Source organism: Nomascus leucogenys, chromosome 17, assembly GCF_006542625.1.
Source record: "Nomascus leucogenys isolate Asia chromosome 17, Asia_NLE_v1, whole genome shotgun sequence".
Taxonomy (NCBI): Eukaryota; Metazoa; Chordata; class Mammalia; order Primates; family Hylobatidae; genus Nomascus; species Nomascus leucogenys.
Window position 1 is genome coordinate 6,392,207 of NC_044397.1, and position 19,647 is coordinate 6,411,853.

Genomic DNA, 19,647 nt, shown 5'->3' on the forward strand with positions numbered 1-19,647 from the left:
GCTTTACCTCCAGAGACTCCCCGTCTTCCCTGCACCGGCTGACTAGACCTACACACTTCGGCTGCACATTCTTTGTTTAGATATGCTGATGCCTGCCTTCGCTGGGAACGGTCCAGTCCTGCCCGCCTGGCGCTCAGCTCTGTGGATCTCAGGGGATGGAGTGGCAATCTCATTGCTCCCGCCTCTCCTGGCCCCTCTCGCCTTCTCCTCGAGACCCAGGTTAAGTGGGCAGAGGGCTCCGAGGGTCCCCTCCCGCCGTGGGATTGCTCAGAGGGCTGGGTCCGCAGGCTGGCTAAAAGGACCTAGCCCAGGATTGGGAGGCAGCGCCCTCCCCGCAGCTGGACAGACTCCAAAGCCCTCCCCGCAGCTGGACACGCCCAAAGCCCAGCAGGGGCGTGTCCGCGCGCTCACCTGCCATTGGCCAGGTGGGGCCGTCGGCTGCCAGCAGTGCTTGTGCTTTAAGTGCGGAGCGGGTGGCTGCGGAGCCAGGCGCTGCGCAGGATGGTGGACAGCGTGTACCGGACCCGCTCCCTGGGGGTGGCAGCCGAAGGGCTCCCGGACCAGTATGCGGACGGGGAGGCGGCGCGCGTGTGGCAGCTGTACATCGGGGACACCCGCAGCCGCACCGCCGAATACAAGGCATGGCTGCTCGCGCTGCTGCGCCAGCACGGCTGCCAGCGGGTGCTCGACGTGGCCTGTGGCACCGGGTGAGCCCAGGCCGGGGCCGGGGGCGTTGCATGAGATCGGGGTCTGGCTCAGCCTGTACCGCGCGGCCGCAGAACCACAGGGCCGGGCACGTCAGGGCGGCCTTTGCCAGCCTGGAACGGGTGGGACACAAGGGCCAGGAGCAGGTACCTGCCCGGCAGAACAGGCACTGCGAGTGCCCCTTGAGGCCAGGGGTCCGGGTAGCGGTGCGCAGGGAGAGGCCCCGGAGAAGGGAGACTGAGTGTGAGTGAGGGTGTGGGCAGAAAAAGTGAGCGTTCCTGAGGCTTTGGAGCCAGAGCCACAGACTGCAAATATTCCTCCTGTGATGGCCTTGGGCAGTGTTAACAGTTAACATTGCTCAACATTCGCATCTGCCAAGCCCAGTGCTAGGAGCTTTTGATAAATCAGTTTTTCAAACCGTCACAAAGCCCCATGAAGTTAAGCAGTGATATTCTCTCATTTACTACTGGGGAAGTAAGGCCTCAGCAAAGTAAAAGTCCCTCATCATCCAGTGAAAAGGAGCTAACAGGCCCGGGGCCCGGGTTGGTTAAGATCTGTTCTGTGCTCTATTTTTCTTTCTTTCTTTTTTTTTTTTTGAGACGGAGTCGTGCTCTGTCGCCCAGGCTGGAGTGCAGTGGCTCGATCTCGGCTCACTGCAAGCTCCGCCTCCTGAGTTCACGCCATTCTCTTGCCTCAGCCTCTCCGAGTAGCTGGGACTAACTACAGGCGCCTGCCACCATGCCCGGCTAATTTTTTGTATTTTTAGTAGAGACGGGGTTTCGCCGTGTTAGCTAGGATGGTCTTGATCTCCTGACCTCGTGATCCGCCCTCCTCGGCCTCCCAAAGTGCTGGGATTACAGGCGTGAGCCACTGCGCCTGGACTTGTCCTGTGCTCTAAACCACCATGTTCTACTGCCTTTTGTGTACACGTATTTTAACTTCGAGGAGCCTCAGCTTGTCTGTCTCTCAAATGGGAATGACACTATTTACCTCTCAGGATTGCCATGAGAATTAATGCATATTTGTAGAGTGCCTGGATCTGAAGAGGTGCTTTAAAAAAAAAAGTTGCCTTGTGGTGATAGGAAACAGCTTTGTGAGGTCAGTGGAGAGGGCCTGGGGAGAGGAGGCAAAGGAATGGACTCTGAGAAGTGGACACAAAAGTGTCCGGTGCAGGGTCTCCTTCTGGCCCTCCCAGGCTCCCCTGACTGCCTGTCTCTGCCTCTCCTCGCTGGCCCTACTCAGGGTGGACTCTATTATGCTGGTGGAAGAGGGCTTCAGTGTGACGAGTGTGGATGCCAGTGACAAGATGCTGAAGTATGCGCTTAAGGAGCGCTGGAACCGGCGGCACGAGCCCGCCTTCGACAAGTGGGGTATGCAGGTCTAGCCAGGTACCCCCAGCCCAGTCACCAGGAACACTGTTCATTCTGCCTGGGGCTCCTTTAAGTGGGGGCGGGGGTGGAGTGTTGTGTTTTCCTCGGGGAGACAGAAAAATTACTGTCATTTCTCTGAAAAGCAAGTCTTAAGCTCCAGAATGAGACACCGGGTGTCAAGAGCTGGTTTTAACTGTGTTTGTGGCATCTGGTCCCTCCCCTCAAAGAAAAACCCATAAGCACAGAGCCCTCCTTCCCAACCAGGGTTCCTTCTCCCTTGATCCCTTTTCTCCTCCCCCTAACTGAACAGGGAGCTTGTGTGTCTTAAGAAGAAACCCAGGCAGGACTGCACTTGGTGGAGGTGGCTGCTACGGGTACCATCGTGCCTCCCTGATTCCTCTTTCCCTTCCTGACCCCCAGTCATCGAAGAAGCCAACTGGATGACTCTGGACAAAGATGTGCCCCAGTCAGCAGAGGGTGGCTTTGATGCTGTCATCTGCCTTGGAAACAGTTTCGCTCACTTGCCAGACTGCAAAGGTGAGAGAGAGTGTGGCTTTGGGCATGGCCTCCGCCTTGAGGCCCCCTTCCACAGACTTCTGGGCACCTGCTCTCCTGCCAAAGCAGACTCTCTGCCTTGGCTCTGGCACCCCTGAGGAGGGGAGAGATGGGAGGGAGACTGGTGCTGGGGGCCCTGAGCAGATGGAGCCTTTCTGCCCCTGCCTGGAGCTCAGGGGACCAGAGTGAGCACCGGCTGGCGCTGAAAAACATAGCGAGCATGGTGCGGGCAGGGGGCCTGCTGGTCATTGATCATCGCAACTACGACCACATCCTCAGCACAGGCTGTGCACCCCCAGGGAAGAACATCTACTATAAGGTGGGGCCCTCTGGGGTGGGGGTGGGGGTGGGGGTGGGGTGGAGGGAGGGTCCAGTGGCCCCAAGGTGGGTTACAGAGGCTAATGAAGGCTGCCCCACCACCTACAGAGTGACTTGACCAAGGATGTCACAACATCAGTGCTGACAGTGAACAACAAGGCCCACATGGTGACCCTGGACTATACAGTGCAGGTGCCGGGGGCTGGCCAGGATGGCTCTCCTGGCTTGAGGTACCACTTGGCTCAGTGGGGGTGAGGTGGTAGTTGGGGGTGCTGAGGTCACCAGTCCTCATGGTTGCTGGGGGCTCTGTTACAGTAAGTTCCGGCTCTCCTACTATCCACACTGTCTGGCATCTTTCACGAAGTTGCTCCAAGCAGCCTTCGGGGGCAAGTGCCAGCACAGCGTCCTGGGTGACTTCAAGCCTTACAAGCCAGGCCAAGCCTACGTTCCCTGCTACTTCATCCATGTGCTCAAGAGGACAGACTGAGTGTGGCCTCAGCTCCCACAAGCCTCCACCCAGGCACTGCTAGGCTGTGTCTGGAAGATGGGGACCAGCAGCCCCACACCAGGGCCAACCTCTAGAGCAGACGACAGCTGGGATGCAGGGATGTGGGTTCCACAGATGGAAGGGTAAACAATATAGTCTTTTTCAGTTCCTGCATGCCTAGTGTTTATGTCAGAAGGATCAGGCTCCCATGATGCCCACTACCCCACCCTCTCCCAGGGCTTACTCTTTCCACAACCCTGCTCTCTCTCACTCCAACCTTTCATGCCACAACACCAGTAGGGGGTGGGACACACTTTATTTTCAGCCACAGAACTAGCCCTCTCAGGGCCCAATCCCCAGAACCCAAGGCCCTGGCCCTCCTCCTGAGCAGACAGGCCTTTCTCTTAGAGCCGGCCTGGAAGGAGGGGCAAGTAGGCAGGAGATGTCTCTTGAGCTGTTGCTGCTGTCTCAATGCCACTTTGCACCCCGGGATCTCCTGGAGGGAGGTGGCCTCCAGGTGGGTTGGCAGCAGCCTGAGGAGGAGCCCTTCCCTCCCAGATGTCTCTGTGGGCTATGGAGGTACCTGCCGCCATGCTGAGCGGGGTCCCAGACCCTGGGGGGCTCCTAGCAGGCAGCAAACTTGCGCTGGATGCGCTTGTACCGGAGTAGCTCCTGCTCACTGACTGAGGGTTGCAGCCGGGCGGCAGCCTGCAGCAAATCCTCCATGGTGAGCATCAGTGCTGAGCTCCCTGGCTCCAGCCCTGGGGATGACAAGGTGGGGAGGCTGTGGTCTGTGCCCAGGCAGGGGAGAGCCCTGGGAAGGTGCCTTCCCGCTCAGGGTCTCCTAGATGTCAATGATCTTCCCTCTGGAATCCAGGACTAGGTTTGTCTCCCACTATTTTTTTTTTTTCCCTTAAACATTTTTTTTAGAGTTGGGGTCTCTCTGTGTTGCCCAGGCTGGCCTGAACCTGCTGGGCTCAAGTGATCCTCCCACCTCAGCCTCTCAAGTAGCTGGGACTCAGGTGCACCCAGCTCCCCACTAGCTTTTTGGTTGACCTCTCAGGCCGGCAAGTGGCTCACCTTCCTCCAGGTCATGAACCCTGCGTTTGAGGGCAGCTGTCATGGCATCAGAGCAGAGAGAGTAGAGGTCCGCGCCCGTCAGCTGGGGAGGGCAGCAATCTAGCACGTTTACCAGGCTCACAGATGGCTCTAGCTTGAATCTGTTGTGGGATATGGGAAGAAACAGTTGGCATCACCTCCTCCCTCGAAAGCCAGTGCTGACCAGCTCATCCTGCATGTTGCACGCATCCCCTAAGCATCCCAAGGCCCAAGCCCTTCGCAGTCTTCCTGAGCATACTTGCGTGTGATGGCACTTAGAACACGTAGCTGGGAGGCCCGGTCCTCGTTTGCCCCCACAAACACCAGCTTGTCAAATCTTTAGGGAGATAGGCAGGTATAAGTTTCAGGGAACTCAGCCATGAGGGGTGAAGGAGGCACAGAATGAGGGTGGAGATGAGCAGTACAAGGGGCCCACCTGCCAGGCCGCAGAAGGGCAGGGTCCAGGAGATCTGGTCTGTTGGTGGCTCCGATCACAAACACATCCTGAGTGCTATGCAGCCCATCTAGCTCGGCAAGGAGCTGAGACACCACCCTGGAGAGAAGGGAGCAAGGGCAAGAGTCCTTAGTGTCCCCCTTAGACTCTGCCCCTGCCTGTGGTACCTCTCCTTATAGGCAGTCTCAACAGGGCCCTCTACCCAGCTGTGCCCAGTGTGCCCCACCAGGTAGGCCCCCATTCTCTTCAGTGGCCCCTGCCCAATTTCATGGCCCCTTTCAGCTTCCATTATATTATCTCAGAATGGAAACAGCAGGAACTTCTATCTCTGGACTCTGAAGACTGCTGTGAGCTTTCTCATTTCCTTCCCACCCTGGACCCCTCAGCTTCCATTCCACTCAGACCCCTACCTGTCCATCACTCCTCCAGAATCTCCACTTCGCCCCCGGCTTGGGGCCAAAGAGTCCAGTTCATCAAAGAAGATAATGCATGGAGCTGCAGCCCTGGCCCTGGCAAACACTGAAGAGAGAGAGGGGCCCACAGGAGGGCAAAGCTCAGCTTGTTGGGGGTTGAAGTTAGGCGAGAGCAGGGAGGGAAACTGGGGTCTGACAATACAGCACTGGCACCCCAGGTACTAGACCCAGCTGGGCAGGAACCTGACTTGTAGAAAGAAGGATTAGGAATGACCATGAGTAGCCTGGGAGTAGGGGGTGGCTTGGGGGCCATCAGGGTTTGGGAAGCATGGGACGCCCTGCCCCTCCCTGCTCACTCACCTTCCCGCACATTCTCCTCACTTTGGCCCACATACATGTTAATGAGCTCTGGCCCCTTCACGCTGAGTGGGAGGATGTGAGAAGGTGAGACCCGTCAGATGCACATACACACAATTGACCTCTTGGGCAGCCCCTCCTGCTCCCCAGCCTGCTGCAGCCCCTGATCCACCCGCCATCCCTTCCAGGCCCCCTGGCCACCTGAGGAAGGTAAGGCTGCACTCAGTGGCTACTGCCTTGGCCAGAAGGGTCTTGCCGGTGCCAGGGGGCCCATGAAGCAGAAGGCCTGAGCGTCTCAGGCCCAGGCTCAGTAGCTCAGGGTGCTCCAGGGGGAGCTGAATGGTCTCCAGGATCTCCTTCTTCACCTCCTGCAGCCCACCCACATCATGCCAGGACACTGAGGGGATCTAGGAGATGGAAAGTGCATGGTTGGGATATGCTCTTGGAGGGGCTCCTGTCCCACCTCCAAGGACTTGGTCTCCACCTTGGGGGCTCCGACAGCCTGGGAGTGAGCTGTCTGCAGTTGCTCCAGTGCCTGCCCAAAGTCCTCAGCCAGGAGAGGAAAGCCGGCAGCACACAGCTCCCCCTCATCCTCCTCAGTCAAGCCACCTGCCAAACTGCAAAGAGGAACACAGGGAGGCCTCCTCCCCATCAGCCTCCCATTCCCTTCTCCCTTCCTCACCACCCACCCATCTACATCCATTTCCTCTTTCCGCCTTTCCTGTGCCCAAGTCCTCTTACCCTGAGTTCTTGATCCTGGTGCAGGCTGCCCGGCTGCTGTGGGTCAGAAGGGCATAGAGATCCCCTACCACAAAGCCCTAGGGAACCACAGGAAAGGACACATGAGCAGGGCACAGTAGGCAGGAACCTTCAGGGACCGTCCCCCAGCTGAAGCAGAGACCCTCGGTTGATGCCTTAGGTTTTTTTTGTTTTTTTTTTTTGAGACGGAGTTTTGTTTGCTCTTGTTGCTCAGGCTGGAGTGCAATGGCGTGATCCTGGCTCACCGCAACCTCCACCCGGGTTCAAGCGATTATCCCACCTCAGCCTCCCGAGTAGCTGGGATTACAGGCATGCGCCACCACACCTGGCTAATTTTGTATTTTTAGTAGACACAGGGTTTCTCCATGTTGGCCAGGCTGGTCTCAAACTCCCGACCTTAGGTGATCCGCCCACCTCGGCCTCCCAAAGTGCTGGGATCACAGGCGTGAGCCACGGCGCCCGGGCTGGGTTTTCTACTCTCACTCACAAGGCAACAGGACTGAGTTCTTCTAACAAAAGCCAGGGAGCTCCTAGGGAGGGCCAGTACTCTCCCTTGATACTCACTGCACACCGCCGTGCTAGCTGTGCCAAGTTCACCTCCTGGCCCAGGGGAAGGTGGGCAGTGAGGGCCCGCAGGATCCTGAGCCGCTGCCCCTCTGACAGAGCAGGCACCTCGAGCTCATGAGGAAATGCTGTCTGCACATCAGCAGGCAGGTCCTGGGCCTGGCTTGTGGTGGCCACAACCATGAGGGGAGGGCAGCTGTAGACAGAGGAGTGGGCACTGAGGGTGAGAATGTGGCTGGCAGCTCTTGTGCACTGCCTTGTCCCAAAGTCACCACAGAAGGGCAGGGAAGTGAGGTGGGTGCGAAGATGGGGTAGGGAGATGAGCACCTACCCCAGCTCCTAGATGGGGGAACTGTGTTTCCCCCATCACATTGAGGGCGGAGGCTTTTTCTTTAACTGAGTGTTCCCCAAGAAATGCTAGACCACAGACTCCTCCCTCTGGATCCCTCTAAGACACTGAGCTCAGGGCTGTCTAGAGGGCAGCCAAATGGATGGGAGATGACTGAGAAGCCACTGAGGGGTGAGAGAAGGGAGGACTGAAAGGCTGAAAAGTAGGAGGGCTGGCCCCCCGCACCTGCTTTTTTTTTTTTTTTTAGGACTGAGTCTTGCTCTTGTCGCCCAGGCTGGAGTGCAATGGTGCGATTTTGGCTCACTGCAACCTCCGCCTCTTGGGCTCAAGCGATTCTCCTGCCTCAGCCTCCCAAGTAGCTTGGATTACAGGCGCCCGCCACCACACCCAGCTAATTTTTGTATTTTTAGTAGAGACAGGGATTCACCATGTTGGCCAGACTGGTCTTGAACTCCTGACCTCAGGTGATCCACCTGCCTCGGCCTCCCAAAGTGCTGGAATTACAAGTGTGAGCCACTGCGCCCAGCTGGCCCCCCCACGCTTTGACAGGCCCAGCTCTGTGTAAGTACCTGTTGAGGGGGTCCTCATCGAGGAGGAGGTGACGCAGCACAGCCACCACACGGGCATCTTCACCCAGCCCATCACGGCCCCGGCCCAGAAGGTCCACAGCTGTGAGCAACAGGACTGCAGGCCGGCAACGGCGGGCCCGGGAGAAGATGGCCTGCAGTTTTGTCTCCACAGCCCCACTACTGTCTGCGCAGAGGCTGGAGCAAGGCACCTGGGGAGGGGATCCCAATGGGTCTGTGAGCAAGGGGCAAGCATGACAAGGGCAGGAGAATCAGGGGAGGAGGAGTTGGAAGATGTGGGCCATCTTTTTCTCTGGAGGGCAGGGATGGGGAAGGTACCCTGGCCAAGTCCTACCTCTTTTTTACCCTATCCCATTCCCTGGACTGTCCACCAGTATCTTGCAACTCCCTCCTCCTTGAAAGTACCTCTCCATAGCTGAGCATCATGGGAATATGCCTGACCCACTGGGCTGAAGTGTTAGGGCCTGTGAGTAGGCAGAGGAGGGAGGGGAGAGGAAGCAGCAGAGAGGGAGAACATGAGCTGGGGAGGGGAAGTAGCTGGGGTTCTACTCTCCAGAGCCTCACCTTCAGTAAGTGGAGCCCAAGGTGACTACAGGCAGCAGCAACTACTGTGGTCTTCCCACAGCCTGGGGGGCCCCGTAGAAGGACACTGCTAGTTCCTGTCAGCAGGGCACCCCTGCAACCAGAGAACAGACATTCGTCTCCTTCATTTTGCCCAAACCTTAGAGTCCCCAGTAACACAGGGTCCCTTGGATCTAGAAAGCAGATACCCTGTTTTTCTCTCCTTGAGCCTCCCCGACCCCAGGCCAGGGCTGTCCCCATGTAGTGAGGCTGTGTCTCCCGCGCCACTTGTGGTGCTCTGGCCGGGGCATCCGGCATATCCAACAGCCAAAGACTAATTAATTCCCTTTGACATTGCTGTGCTGCCAGTAACACCTCAACTGTTATGACTGGTCTGAACAGTATTGAGAGACATTGCGGTGGCATTGAGGTGGGGATCTGCGTCCACACCTGGGCCACTGGTATGAGGAGTTGTGTCCTTCAGGGCCAGGGCAGTAAAGCACAGGATGGCCAATGAGCTCCCCAAGGGGAAGGGCAGTCTCAGAAACAGATGCCCCTGCTGGAGATTCTTCCTCCAGCACCAACCCTGGAGGACAGAGGTTATCCCAGGAAAGGAGCCTGGGAATTGGCTTACAGAAAGGAGTGGGCTGGTGGCCTGGTGTAGGACATAACTGGTTTGAGGAAGGTCCTCCCAGTCCCACTCTGGCCAGTTCATTAGGAACTACCCATCTGGCTGCTGCTCCTCCAGGGATGTTCTGAGCAGGCTTTTCTCACACCTGGGGTGATGACCTCACTCACCCTGGCTGGAGGCGAGGCTTCAGGACAGCACAGAGTTCAGACACCAAGGCCTCCAGGCCTGGAGGAGACAAACTGCTCCAGAGAGTGGATTCCTCTGAATGGAGCCATGGAACAGGGCTCAAGGTGGAACCCACCTGTGAAAGGTAGGAAAAAGCTTTCGTTTCTAAAAATCGTTTCTACCCCCTGCGCTGGTCTACACCCATCCTTGGGGCCTCACCATGTACAAGGAGGTATGGGTGGTGTCGGCCAAGTAGGCGCTGGCTGGCCCATCTGGAGCTTCCCCAACTGTTTTCTTCACTTTAAAAAACATTTCCCGCCACCTGCAGGAAAAAGGCCCAATGAACCCCAGATCCAGAGTCCAAAAACCCCCTCCTCAAGGACAAAGTTTCTCAATCACAGAGGACAAACAAGAGCACCACAAGTGTGTGTCCCGAGTCATGGTGGGGAAAAGGAATGCAGATGGGCTTTCTCATCTTCCTGACAGACCATATACACCTTGAGGGCAAGAGCTATGCCTGTCCCTCTGCATCCCCCATGACAGCCATGAGAGCTCTGAGGGGATGTGTTTCTCCAGGCATGTGGCCTACCCACCCACACCAATGGGAGAAGCCACTGCTGCACTAAGCAATGGATCATCTGATTACTTCTACTGGCTTCAGTCTCCCCCTCAAATACACAGCCATCCAGGCCCCAAAAACCCCAGGGGGAAGGGTTCCTTGGCTCTTACTCAATAATCCACAAAATCTCATTGCAGGCGGAGTCCTTAATAATGCCATCTGATGAATAATGGTTCTGTATTCTGGCTGCACATTAGAATTATCTGTGTAACTTTAAAAACTAAACATTTCTCACATATTATATGATTCCATTCAGTAGATCAGCAGTTGCCGTTGGCTAGCAGGGAAGCTACAGGGAATGACTGCTAATGGGTGCAGAGTTTCTTTTTGAGATGTTGAAAATGTTCTGGAATTAAACAGTGATGTTGGTTGTACAACCTTATGAATAAAAAAATTGAATTGTATACTTTAAAAGTATGGTTTTATGGTGTGTGAATTTTATCTGTTTTTAAAATTAACCTTTCTCCTTCCTTTGTGAAGGAAAAAAAGCACAGGCTCCAGCCTCACCCTGATTCTGCTCCAATAGATCTGGGGTGGGGCTTAGGCACCTGTATTTTTTGAAAGCTTCCCCAGCAATTCTGATGCATAACCAGGGCTGCGCAGTAGTTGGCGAGTGTCATAGTGAGTTAGGGTTATTCAACCTACTAACGGGGAAGAGAGGATGGGTAGCAGGAACAGCTACTAACCCAATTTTCCAGATAAAGAAATCATGAACTACTTCCCTCTTTAATCCTCAGGCAAGGCAATGACGGAGCCAGGCTATAACCTAGTCCTCTTTATGGTCCAATCAGGCTGCAAATTCCTCTGCTCACACTGCCCCACAGTCTCAAAGCTGCTCTCTCTAGTAGCAAAGGGGTGTGAGAGTGCAGCAAGGTGGAGGGAAAAGCATACCAGGTTAGTATTATGAAACTCTTCTAAGTACTACAGTAAACCTAGAACATCAGGAAGCCTGAATCTGCCTATAATTAATTATAAATAGGTGACAGTGAGCCTCTAACCTAGGATCTCGATCAAGCTCAACAGCTGAGTCATGGTGTGTATGACTCACCATGGAAGCCCTGCATAGGAATGAGATGGGGGACAGCACTGTGGCGTAGGGAGAGACCACCTTCTTCAGTGGAGGGTGGTTGGACCACCTCAGTGAATAGAAAGGCCAGAGCTCTGGAACCTATATGGACACTGCTAAGGAACACTGAGCTGTGCTCCAGCCAGCCAGATAGGTGATAGTGGAGCTGGCTCCCATGCAGCCTGGTTTGGGGAAGTGGAGCACCAGGGACAGGATGAAGAGATTATACCAACAGTGGAATTCCTTTCCAGGGCTCATAGGAACTTCTGCAGGGCTTCCCTTCTCAAGCCCAGTGCAGCTTAAAACCCTCATCTGTATCTGTCCTTGGACCCACTGGGCCACTCACTCCAACCCTGCTTTCCTTGGGGGGAAAAGAACTATGTGCTCAGCACTCAGGAGGAAAGCAGGGTTCTACGGAGTCGAGACAATAGAAGTTCAGGAACAGAACTGGCTTGCCAGCCTGTCTCATGAGGTTCTAGTGCCTATTTTCCTTTGAGAGTACAAAGAGTGGGCATTCTTTTTTTTTTTTTTGAGATGGAGTCTCGCTCTGTCGCCCAGGCGGGAGTGCAGTGGCGCAGTCTCGGCTCACTGCAAGCTCTGCCTCCCGGGTTCGCGCCATTCTCCTGCCTCAGCCTCTCCGAGTAGCTGGGACTACAGGCGCCCGCCACCACGCCCGGCTAATTTTTTTGTATTTTTAGTAGAGACGGGGTTTCACCGTGGTCTCGATCTCCTGACCTCGTGATCCGCCCGCCTCGGCCTCCCAAAGTGCTGGGATTACAGGCTTGAGCCACCGTGCCCGGCTCAAAGAGTGGGCATTCTGTAGTTTTCCTACTGAAAGCTAGCTCAAAGAAGTTTGCTAAATTTATGATAGGAGAGAGAGGTGGGAAGTGACTGCTAAGTGCCAGCCTGGCATTTTCCACCAGACTCATGGACTTAATCTGGAAAACCTCGAAGAGGTGACATGGAGCCTAAATGGGGTTCCACAGGGCACCACCACCCTGAGATTGGGGGTACTGAGCACTGGCCAGAACCAAGCGCTGGATATTGACCAGGGATGAATTAGGCACTCCAGACAAGGACTCCCTCTCCTGGCAGAGGACCCAGGCTGGCTACGCCACAGACCTTGGACATGAAGGCTCTTATGCATGAGTTAGTGCATCTATCAGCTGTGCTCTCCTTCTAGTAAATTGCTACAGGAAATGAGTCCAGAATACAGGGAATGCTGGGATACAGGGCTATACATTTTCCTCCCTACACAGAAGGCTAAAGCAGTGTCTCAATTCTTTGCCTCACCATTTTACATGGAACCTCTGTGGTCAGAGTCAACAGGAGGAGAAAAGCTGGATTCTTTATTTTGGGTTCTTGGCTCGGTTATGCTCTATTTCTCATTCTCTGTTGATAGGACAGGGTAGCCCTCTCAAAAACAATAGAAATCCCTGGCCGGGGGCGGGGGTGGCTCACGCCTGTAATCCCAGCACTTTGGGAGAACGAGGCGGGCGGATCACAAGGTCAGGAGATCAAGACCATCCTGGTTAACACGGTGAAACCCCGTCTCTACTAAAAATACAAAAAATTAGCTGGGCGTGGTGGCGGGCACCTATAGTTCCAGCTACTTGGGAGGCTGAGGCAGGAGAATGGCATGAACCCGGGAGGCGGAGCTTGCAGTGAGCCGAGATTGCGCCACTGCACTCCAGCCTGGGCGACAGAGCAAGACTCTGTCTCAAAAAAAAAAAAAGAAAAAAAAATAGAAATCCCTCTTTCCCGTTTTCAGAGATAGGATTCAGAAGTAGCTTGTGCACACTCCATAGTTAAGGCAGAAATCAGAGCCTGTACATCCTTATGTTGAGATATGGATGGTATGGCCCAAGTCTTGGTCCAAACAACACCAAGGCTGAGAATGGAAAGGAAGGAATCCCGTCTTGGTCTAGGCCATTAAACTCTTTAAAAAAATTTTTTTTTAAATTTTACCTATTTATTTATTTTTTGAGATGGAGTCTTGCTGTGTTACCCAGGCTGGAGAGCAGTGACACAATCTGGGCTCACTGCAACCTCTGCCTCCCAGGTTCAAGTGATTCTCCTACCTCAGCCTCCTGAGTAGCTGGGATTACAGACGCCCACCATCACACCCAGCTAATTTTTGTATTTTTAGTAGAGACAGCGTTTCACCATATTGGCCAGGCTGGTCTTGAACTCCTGACCTCAAGTGATCTGCCCACCTCAGCCTCCCAAAGTGCTGGGATTACAGGCTTGAGCCACCACACCTGGCCTAAACTCTTCTTAGTGCTTTGCTTTACATAGGGCCACCAGTCAGTTTGAGGATAAACACCTCCCAAAGCCAGCAGGGAGTGGTTCTTTTAGTTTGCTTGTTTTTTGAGACAGTGTCTAGCTATATTGCCCAGCCTCCCGAGTAGCTGGGATTATAAGTATGCACCACCATGCCTGACTGGTTCTTAACCTTTCTTCAGTCATACACTTGTTTGGGAACTGAAGGACAGGTGAATTTTCTCTCCAAAAAAATGTACACAGGCTGGGGGTGAGTGGTGCACACCTGTAATCTCAGCACTTTGGGAGGCCAAGGCAGGCAGATCACTTGAGCTCAAGAGTTCGAGACCAGCCTGGTCAACATGGCGAAACCCTATCTCTACTAAAAAATACAAAAACCAATAGCTGGGCGTGGTGATGTGAACCTGTAGTCCCAGCTACTGGGGCAGGGGCAGTGCTGAGGTGGGAGGATCACTTGAGCCATGGAGGTAGAGGCTGCAGTGAGCCGTGTTTGCACCACTAAACTCTAGCCTGGGTAACAGAACAAGATCCTGTTACACACACACACACACACACACACACACACAAAGTACATAACAACGAAATCCTCTTGGGCACAAATTACACATGATTTGCAGGGAGGGGATTGTAGAACTCATGCACCCAGGTTACAAATCCCAGCTATAGGATAGAAGGCAGCTGCATACCTGGGCAGTTTCTCTGGACTTCCTTCCAGGATCTCTATTTGCCCAATTGTTGGCACACATAGAATATCCCCTTCCTGGACTACCCTGCAACACAGCAGTGGCCCTGGTCAGGTCACAATGGGAGTAATGAGCATGTGTTCATTACCACATGCCCACCCCCGACATGCAGACTTCTTCTTGAGTCTACTGCCCACCCAGAGATCCCACGCAGTTCTCCAAGGAACAAGTCAGTCTTAGGATGAGCTAGGGGAAATGGTGGAGAGACTAGAAAGGGGGATCAGAGACAGATGAGTGGCAGAGCAGGATCCTGGCTCTTTTGGAGCCCTCTTTAATCACAGGTGTCTCTGTTTGGAAAGTCCAAATTAAACTCATGGTTCAGATTTCTCTTCTGCGGTCTCCCTGATATACCAAGAAGTGCCTACCACAATCTCTCTAAAATGTGTTTTTTTTTTTTTTTTTTTTTTTTTTGAGACAGAGTCTCGCTCTGTCGCCCAGGCTGGAGTGCAGTGGTACGATCTCGGCTCACTGCAAGCTCCGCCTTCCAGATTCACGCCATTCTCCTGCCTCAGCCTCCCAAGTAGCTGGGACTACAGGCGCCCGCCACCACACTCGGCTAATTTTTTTTTTTGTATTTTTAGTAGAGACAGGGTTTCACCGTGTTAGCCAGGATGCTCTCGATCTCCTGACCTCATGATCCACCCACCTCAGCCTCCCAAAGTGCTGGGATTACAGACGTGAGCCACAGCGCCCAGCCACAAATGTGGCTTCTTTTAACCAGGGCCTCGGGGGTACCTGGTTCTAAGGCATGGGATAGGAGGAATGTGATGAGGGTGAGAAGCTATCCTCCTTAAAAGGTTAGGTAGCTAACCTGGGTATCTTAAAGTGCTGGTAAAGAACACCGTCATAATTTCCATTAGTGCTATAGTGGGGAGAAGACACAATTTCAATGTGTAACTCTCTGGCAAATGGAGGCCCAGGCAGCAATGAGCAGCTTCCTTTGTCTTCAGGGGCGATGGAGCCTTCCAAGTACCTCTATTAGAGAAATAACCACCACGTTATAACCTTCTCCTAAGGGGGCAGGCTCTAACCTGTCTCTCAGCAGCCAACATGTCTATTTCCATCCTGTCTTTCCCATAACCACAAGGCTTGTGGAAGGTGGGGCCTGAGGTAGCAGACCTGAAAACCTCTCCCTCTAATGGGTACCAGGAAGAGAATATCATCACCTATCCCGACTCTGGCTCCAAAAAATTTTCTCGGTAAAGATAACCTTTCTGTGACACCTTCAACTTGGCCCGGAGCCAGTGAAATGGTAAAGACATTTATTCCCACAAGACCTATGAGTGACACCAGGCATCCACAGGGATTAACATTAAGTGGTCATTAGTGAGGAAACTGAATTCAGGCTGCGGGAAAAGCTGAAAGGGTTGGTTCAGTCGTTGGTTGGTTCAATGAGCTCTACTCTTGAGTACTCCAGTAGATTTTCCTCCATTCAAGAGGAAACCTACATCCACTCCCTTTCACATGTATCTCACATGTATCTCTACCTGACATCCCAAAGTATTAACTGGCTACTCTAGTATTGCCCAGTAGAACTCTCTACAATGGAATAGTCTATATCTGCATGTGCTATTGAGCACTTGAAATGTGGCTAAAAAGATAAAAACAAAACAAAAACAAAGAAATGTAGCTAAAGCAACTAAAAAACATGATTTAGGTTTTGTTTTTGGTTTTTGAGACTTAGTTTCACTTCGTCGCCCATGATGAAGTGCAGTGGCACAGTCTCGGCTCATTGCAACCTCTGCCTCCTGGGTTCAAATGATTCTCCTTGTGCCTCAGCCTCCTGAGTAGCTGGGACTATAGGCGTGCGTGTGGCTAATTTTTGTGGGTTTTTTTTTTTTCTTGAGATGGAGTCTCGCTTGTCACCCAGGCTGGAGTGCAGTGGCACGATCTCGACTCACTGCAAGCTCCGCCTCCCAGGTTCAAGGGATTCTCCTGCCTCAGCCTCCAGAGTAGCTGGGACGACAGGCATGTGCCACCACATCTGGCTAATTTTTTTTTTTTTTTTTTTTTTTAGTAGAGATGGGGTTTCACCGTGTTAGCCAGGATGGTCTCAATCTCCTGATCTTGTGATCCGCCTGCCTTGGCCTCCCAAAGTGCTGGGATTTAATTTTTGTATTTTTTAAAATAGAGATGGGGTTTCGCCATGTTGGCCAGGCTTACTTTATTTAGTTTTAACTAATTTAAATTTAAAAAGCCACAAAGTGGCTGGTGGCTTCCATATTGGACAGCACCATCTAAACCATATATCTAGGTCCTTAATTAAACACTATACTGTATTTGTACCCCTAAACACAACTTTCATTTTTTTTCTTTTTTTGAGACAGAGTCTTGCTCTGTCACCCAGGCTGGAGTGCAGTGGTGTGATCTGGGTTCACTGCAACTGCCACCTCCCAGGTTCAAGCGATTCTCCTGCTTCAGCCTCCCCAGTTGTTGGGTTTACTGGTATGCACCACCATACTGGGCTGATTTTTGTATTTTTAGTAGAGATGAGGTTTCACCATGCTGGCCAAGCTGGTCTCAAACTCCTGACCTCAAGTGATCTGCCTGGCTCAGCCTCCCAAAGTGCTGGGATTACAGGCGTGAGCCACTGCGCCTGGCCTTCTTTTTTTTTTTTTTTTTTTTTTTTTTTAACACAATGAAGGTTTATTTTTTTGTCACTCTTATGTCTGTTATGGTGAACTGATGCCTCTTTACTCAGTAACCCCTGGAAATGGAACAACTATTATCTGTTCTACAACTTTCTTCTTGAAGTAAAGGCAGAAACCAAAAACTTCCCTTGGATGTATTTAATAAAATATTAAAATTAAACACCAGGCACCAAAGATAATAAAGACTCCTTTCCTTCAAGGTATTTACAATATATAATTGGGGATTAGACAGATTATGTATGTAATCATAACAAGATAGAATAAAATAAATGCCATAAAAAAGATAGAAAATGCTATAGGAGGAAGTTCTAAATTCGTGGCTGTGAGATCATGAAAGGCTTTGTGACAAAAGTGTCATCTTTAGATGGCTCTTGAGGGAAAGGAGGGTAGAATTTTAACAGATGAGGCTAGAATAATAGGAAACAATTTGAAGTCAAAGATAAGCATGAGCAAAAGCACAGAGACGTTATCCTCCATATTATAAAGCACAATACTGAATACATTGTAGCAATTCAATAAACTAATTAGATTGAGTAGATTAACATACACATCTGAAACCTCACCTTTTTTTTTTTTTTTTTTACACAGAATTTCGCTCTGTTGTCCAGGCTGGAGTGCAGTGGTGCGATCTGGGCTCACTGCAACCTCCACCTCCCAGGTTCAAACAATTCTCCTGCCTCACCCTCCCAAGTAGCTGGGATTACAGGCATGCACCACCACACCCAAACCTCACCTTTCACCTGAGTGGATGAAAGCCTTTCGTATGACCCACTACATTATGGAGGCTTATATTTTGATTACAGAAAATGGATCAATAGGCCGGGTGCGGTGGCTCACACCTGTAATCCCAACACTTTGGGTGGATCACCTGAGGTCAGGAGTTCAAGACCAGCCTGACCAATATGGTGAAACCCTGTCTCTACTAAAAATTACAAAAATTAGCCGGGCATCGTGGCACGAGCCAGTAGTCCCGGCTACTTAGGAGGCTGAGACAGGAGAATCGCTTGAACCTGGGAGGCGGAGGTTGCAGTGAGCTGAGATGGCGTCACCACACTCCAGCCTTTTTTTTTCTCAAAAAAAAAAAAAAAAAAAAAGAAAGAAAAAGAAAATAGATAAATGAGGCTAAGAAACTAGGTTCTTTTTTTTTTTTTTTTTTTTTTGAGACAGAGTTTCACTCTTATTGCCTAGGCTGGAGTGCAATGGTGCGATCTCGGCTCACCGCAACCTCCACCTCCCAGGTTCAAGCGATTCTCCTGCCTCAGCCTCCCAAGTAGCTGGGATTAGAGGCATGCGCCACCATGCCTGGCTAATTTTACATTTTTTAGTAGAGACGGGGTTTCTCCATGTTAGTCAGGCTGGTCTCGAACTCCCGACCCCAAGTGATCCGCTCGCCTCGGCCTCCCAAAGTGCTGGGATTACAGGCGTGAGTCACCGCGCCCGGCTATAAACATTATGTTCAAAGTCCGGGATAATATGGAGCATGAGTCCTAAATCTTCCAATTTACCTAAGACAGAGAAGAGGGTATAAGGAAGAGGAAACACTCCTGACCTCAGTCCTTTATCCTACCTGAATTCTGAGCTCTCCCATTTCCAGGGGGTCACAGCCAAGATTAAAAGCCAAAGTGGCAGGGACGAGCGCCAGTCCGTCAGCGAGGGGCTCTCCCAGCTGCCCAGAGCCGGGTCCCAGTCTATCAGAGAGGTCCCAGCGAGGTTCTAGGACCTGCACCCTGGCCAAGTGCGGCTGTGAAGTCTTCGATGACTCTCTGGCCCGGGCCACCCACACCCATTCGCCCTGGAAGAGGCCAAGGCCACGGAGACAGCTCCGGCTCACCCCTAGTGAATCTCCAGTCCCTCCCAGAACTCCCTGGAGTCGCCGGACTGTGCCAGAAACCGCAAAGGAGGACACCACGGGCGGGGTTGGGGGCCGACTGCTGTCCCCAGACTCTGGGCACAGTCTGGCCCGCCCGCGGAGCTCAGTCACAGCCAGCCGAGTCCCTGGGCCCAGCAGCCCTTGCAACGCCGGCCGCGTCTCCAGCACCCGCGGTCCGGGCACTGGGAGGGTCTCTCCGCGCCTCACCAGCAGCGGCCCGACTCGCGGTCCGAGCCCAGGCCCCAGCGAGGTGCCAAGCAGTGCCCAACCTAGCGCCGGGGGCCGCCGCACCGGCCGCGCCCGCACCCAGGCCCCGGAGCCCAGTGCCAGGAGCCGCAGCAGCGCGCGGCTAACCAGTAGCTGCGGGGGCCCGGGACCCTGCTCTTCGGTGCCCGCGTCCGGGCCCTCCAGGGCTGCCACCAGCAGGGCCGGCCCTGCCGGGCTCTCCCCTGCAGGCCTCAGGGCCAGCACCAGGCCCAGCCTCGCCGCCGGCCACGGGCCTCCGGGTGGCAGCAGCACTGCCAACGGGGGTGTCTCGGTCGGAAAGGGCTCCAGGACCCGCAAGACAGCCAGCGCCATGGTGACAGCAGACCAACGAGGAGGGTGAAGGAGCACGGCTTCCGGAGCCAGCGAGCCAGACGACTAGCGTGCGCGAGTGCAGCTTCCGCTTCCGTCAGGGGAGGCCGGAGGAGAAGGGGAGGGGCGTCGGGTGCCGCGAACTTGCTCTGAGGGGGTTAGCTGCGCCTCGGATTGATCTGCGTCGTGCCTCCATAGGCAGTAACCTTCATCGCTGTGGTTGCGTAGCGTTTACGCATGCGCCCTTTGAACCTGTGCTTAAGGTTTTTATCTTTGCCTTCTACGGAAGTAATGTCCTCTTAACTATCTTTCCCCGTGGCATGAACGTAACAGTTTGTTGACTGATAAATGAACAGTCAGCATGCTCGGGATGACTGGGCCCAGTGCTGGGAGCTCTAGGTGAAATGTTTCGGAAGGAGTCCGCTCCTCTGCGGAACTCCTGCAGCTTCCCCTGTGGAACTGTGAG

General features: G+C 53.3%; 2 protein-coding genes across 8 annotated transcripts in view; one reads left to right on the forward strand and one right to left on the reverse strand.

Annotated features, from left to right (window-relative positions):
* Positions 1 to 6,760, forward strand: part of GNMT (glycine N-methyltransferase) — a 29,331-nt gene extending 22,571 nt beyond the window's left edge. For 2 of the 6 annotated variants that reach the window (XM_030795682.1, XM_030795681.1), the window contains exon 3: positions 81 to 1,324. In XM_030795682.1, the coding sequence (XP_030651542.1) occupies positions 81 to 946 (866 nt within the window). In that variant the 3' untranslated portion in view covers positions 947 to 1,324. Of the gene's footprint in view, positions 1 to 80; positions 1,325 to 1,947; positions 2,076 to 2,495; positions 2,613 to 2,806; positions 2,950 to 3,056; positions 3,179 to 3,263; positions 3,610 to 5,289; positions 5,389 to 6,730 lie in introns of those variants that run through there. The other 4 variants (XR_004026342.1, XR_004026343.1, XM_030795683.1 and 1 more) reach the window with 4 other exon arrangements.
* Positions 3,733 to 19,446, reverse strand: PEX6 (peroxisomal biogenesis factor 6). 2 transcript variants are annotated; one of them, XM_030795680.1, is made up of 18 exons: positions 18,303 to 19,446; positions 14,896 to 15,059; positions 14,028 to 14,111; positions 9,593 to 9,695; positions 9,376 to 9,509; positions 8,581 to 8,692; positions 7,999 to 8,207; positions 7,081 to 7,276; positions 6,499 to 6,575; positions 6,242 to 6,374; positions 5,959 to 6,164; positions 5,761 to 5,822; positions 5,398 to 5,506; positions 4,970 to 5,086; positions 4,793 to 4,870; positions 4,516 to 4,655; positions 4,019 to 4,196; positions 3,733 to 3,931 (listed from the first exon to the last, which is right to left on the reverse strand). In XM_030795680.1, the coding sequence occupies exons 1-17, from the start codon at positions 19,182 to 19,184 to the stop codon at positions 4,060 to 4,062; spliced, it is 2,943 nt and encodes a 980-aa protein (XP_030651540.1). In that variant the 5' UTR covers positions 19,185 to 19,446; the 3' UTR covers positions 3,733 to 3,931; positions 4,019 to 4,059. The 2 variants fall into 2 exon arrangements, with proteins under 2 accessions (XP_030651540.1, XP_030651539.1); XM_030795679.1 differs by having other exon boundaries at positions 3,733 to 4,196.
* Between the last annotated feature and the right edge of the window lie 201 nt (positions 19,447 to 19,647).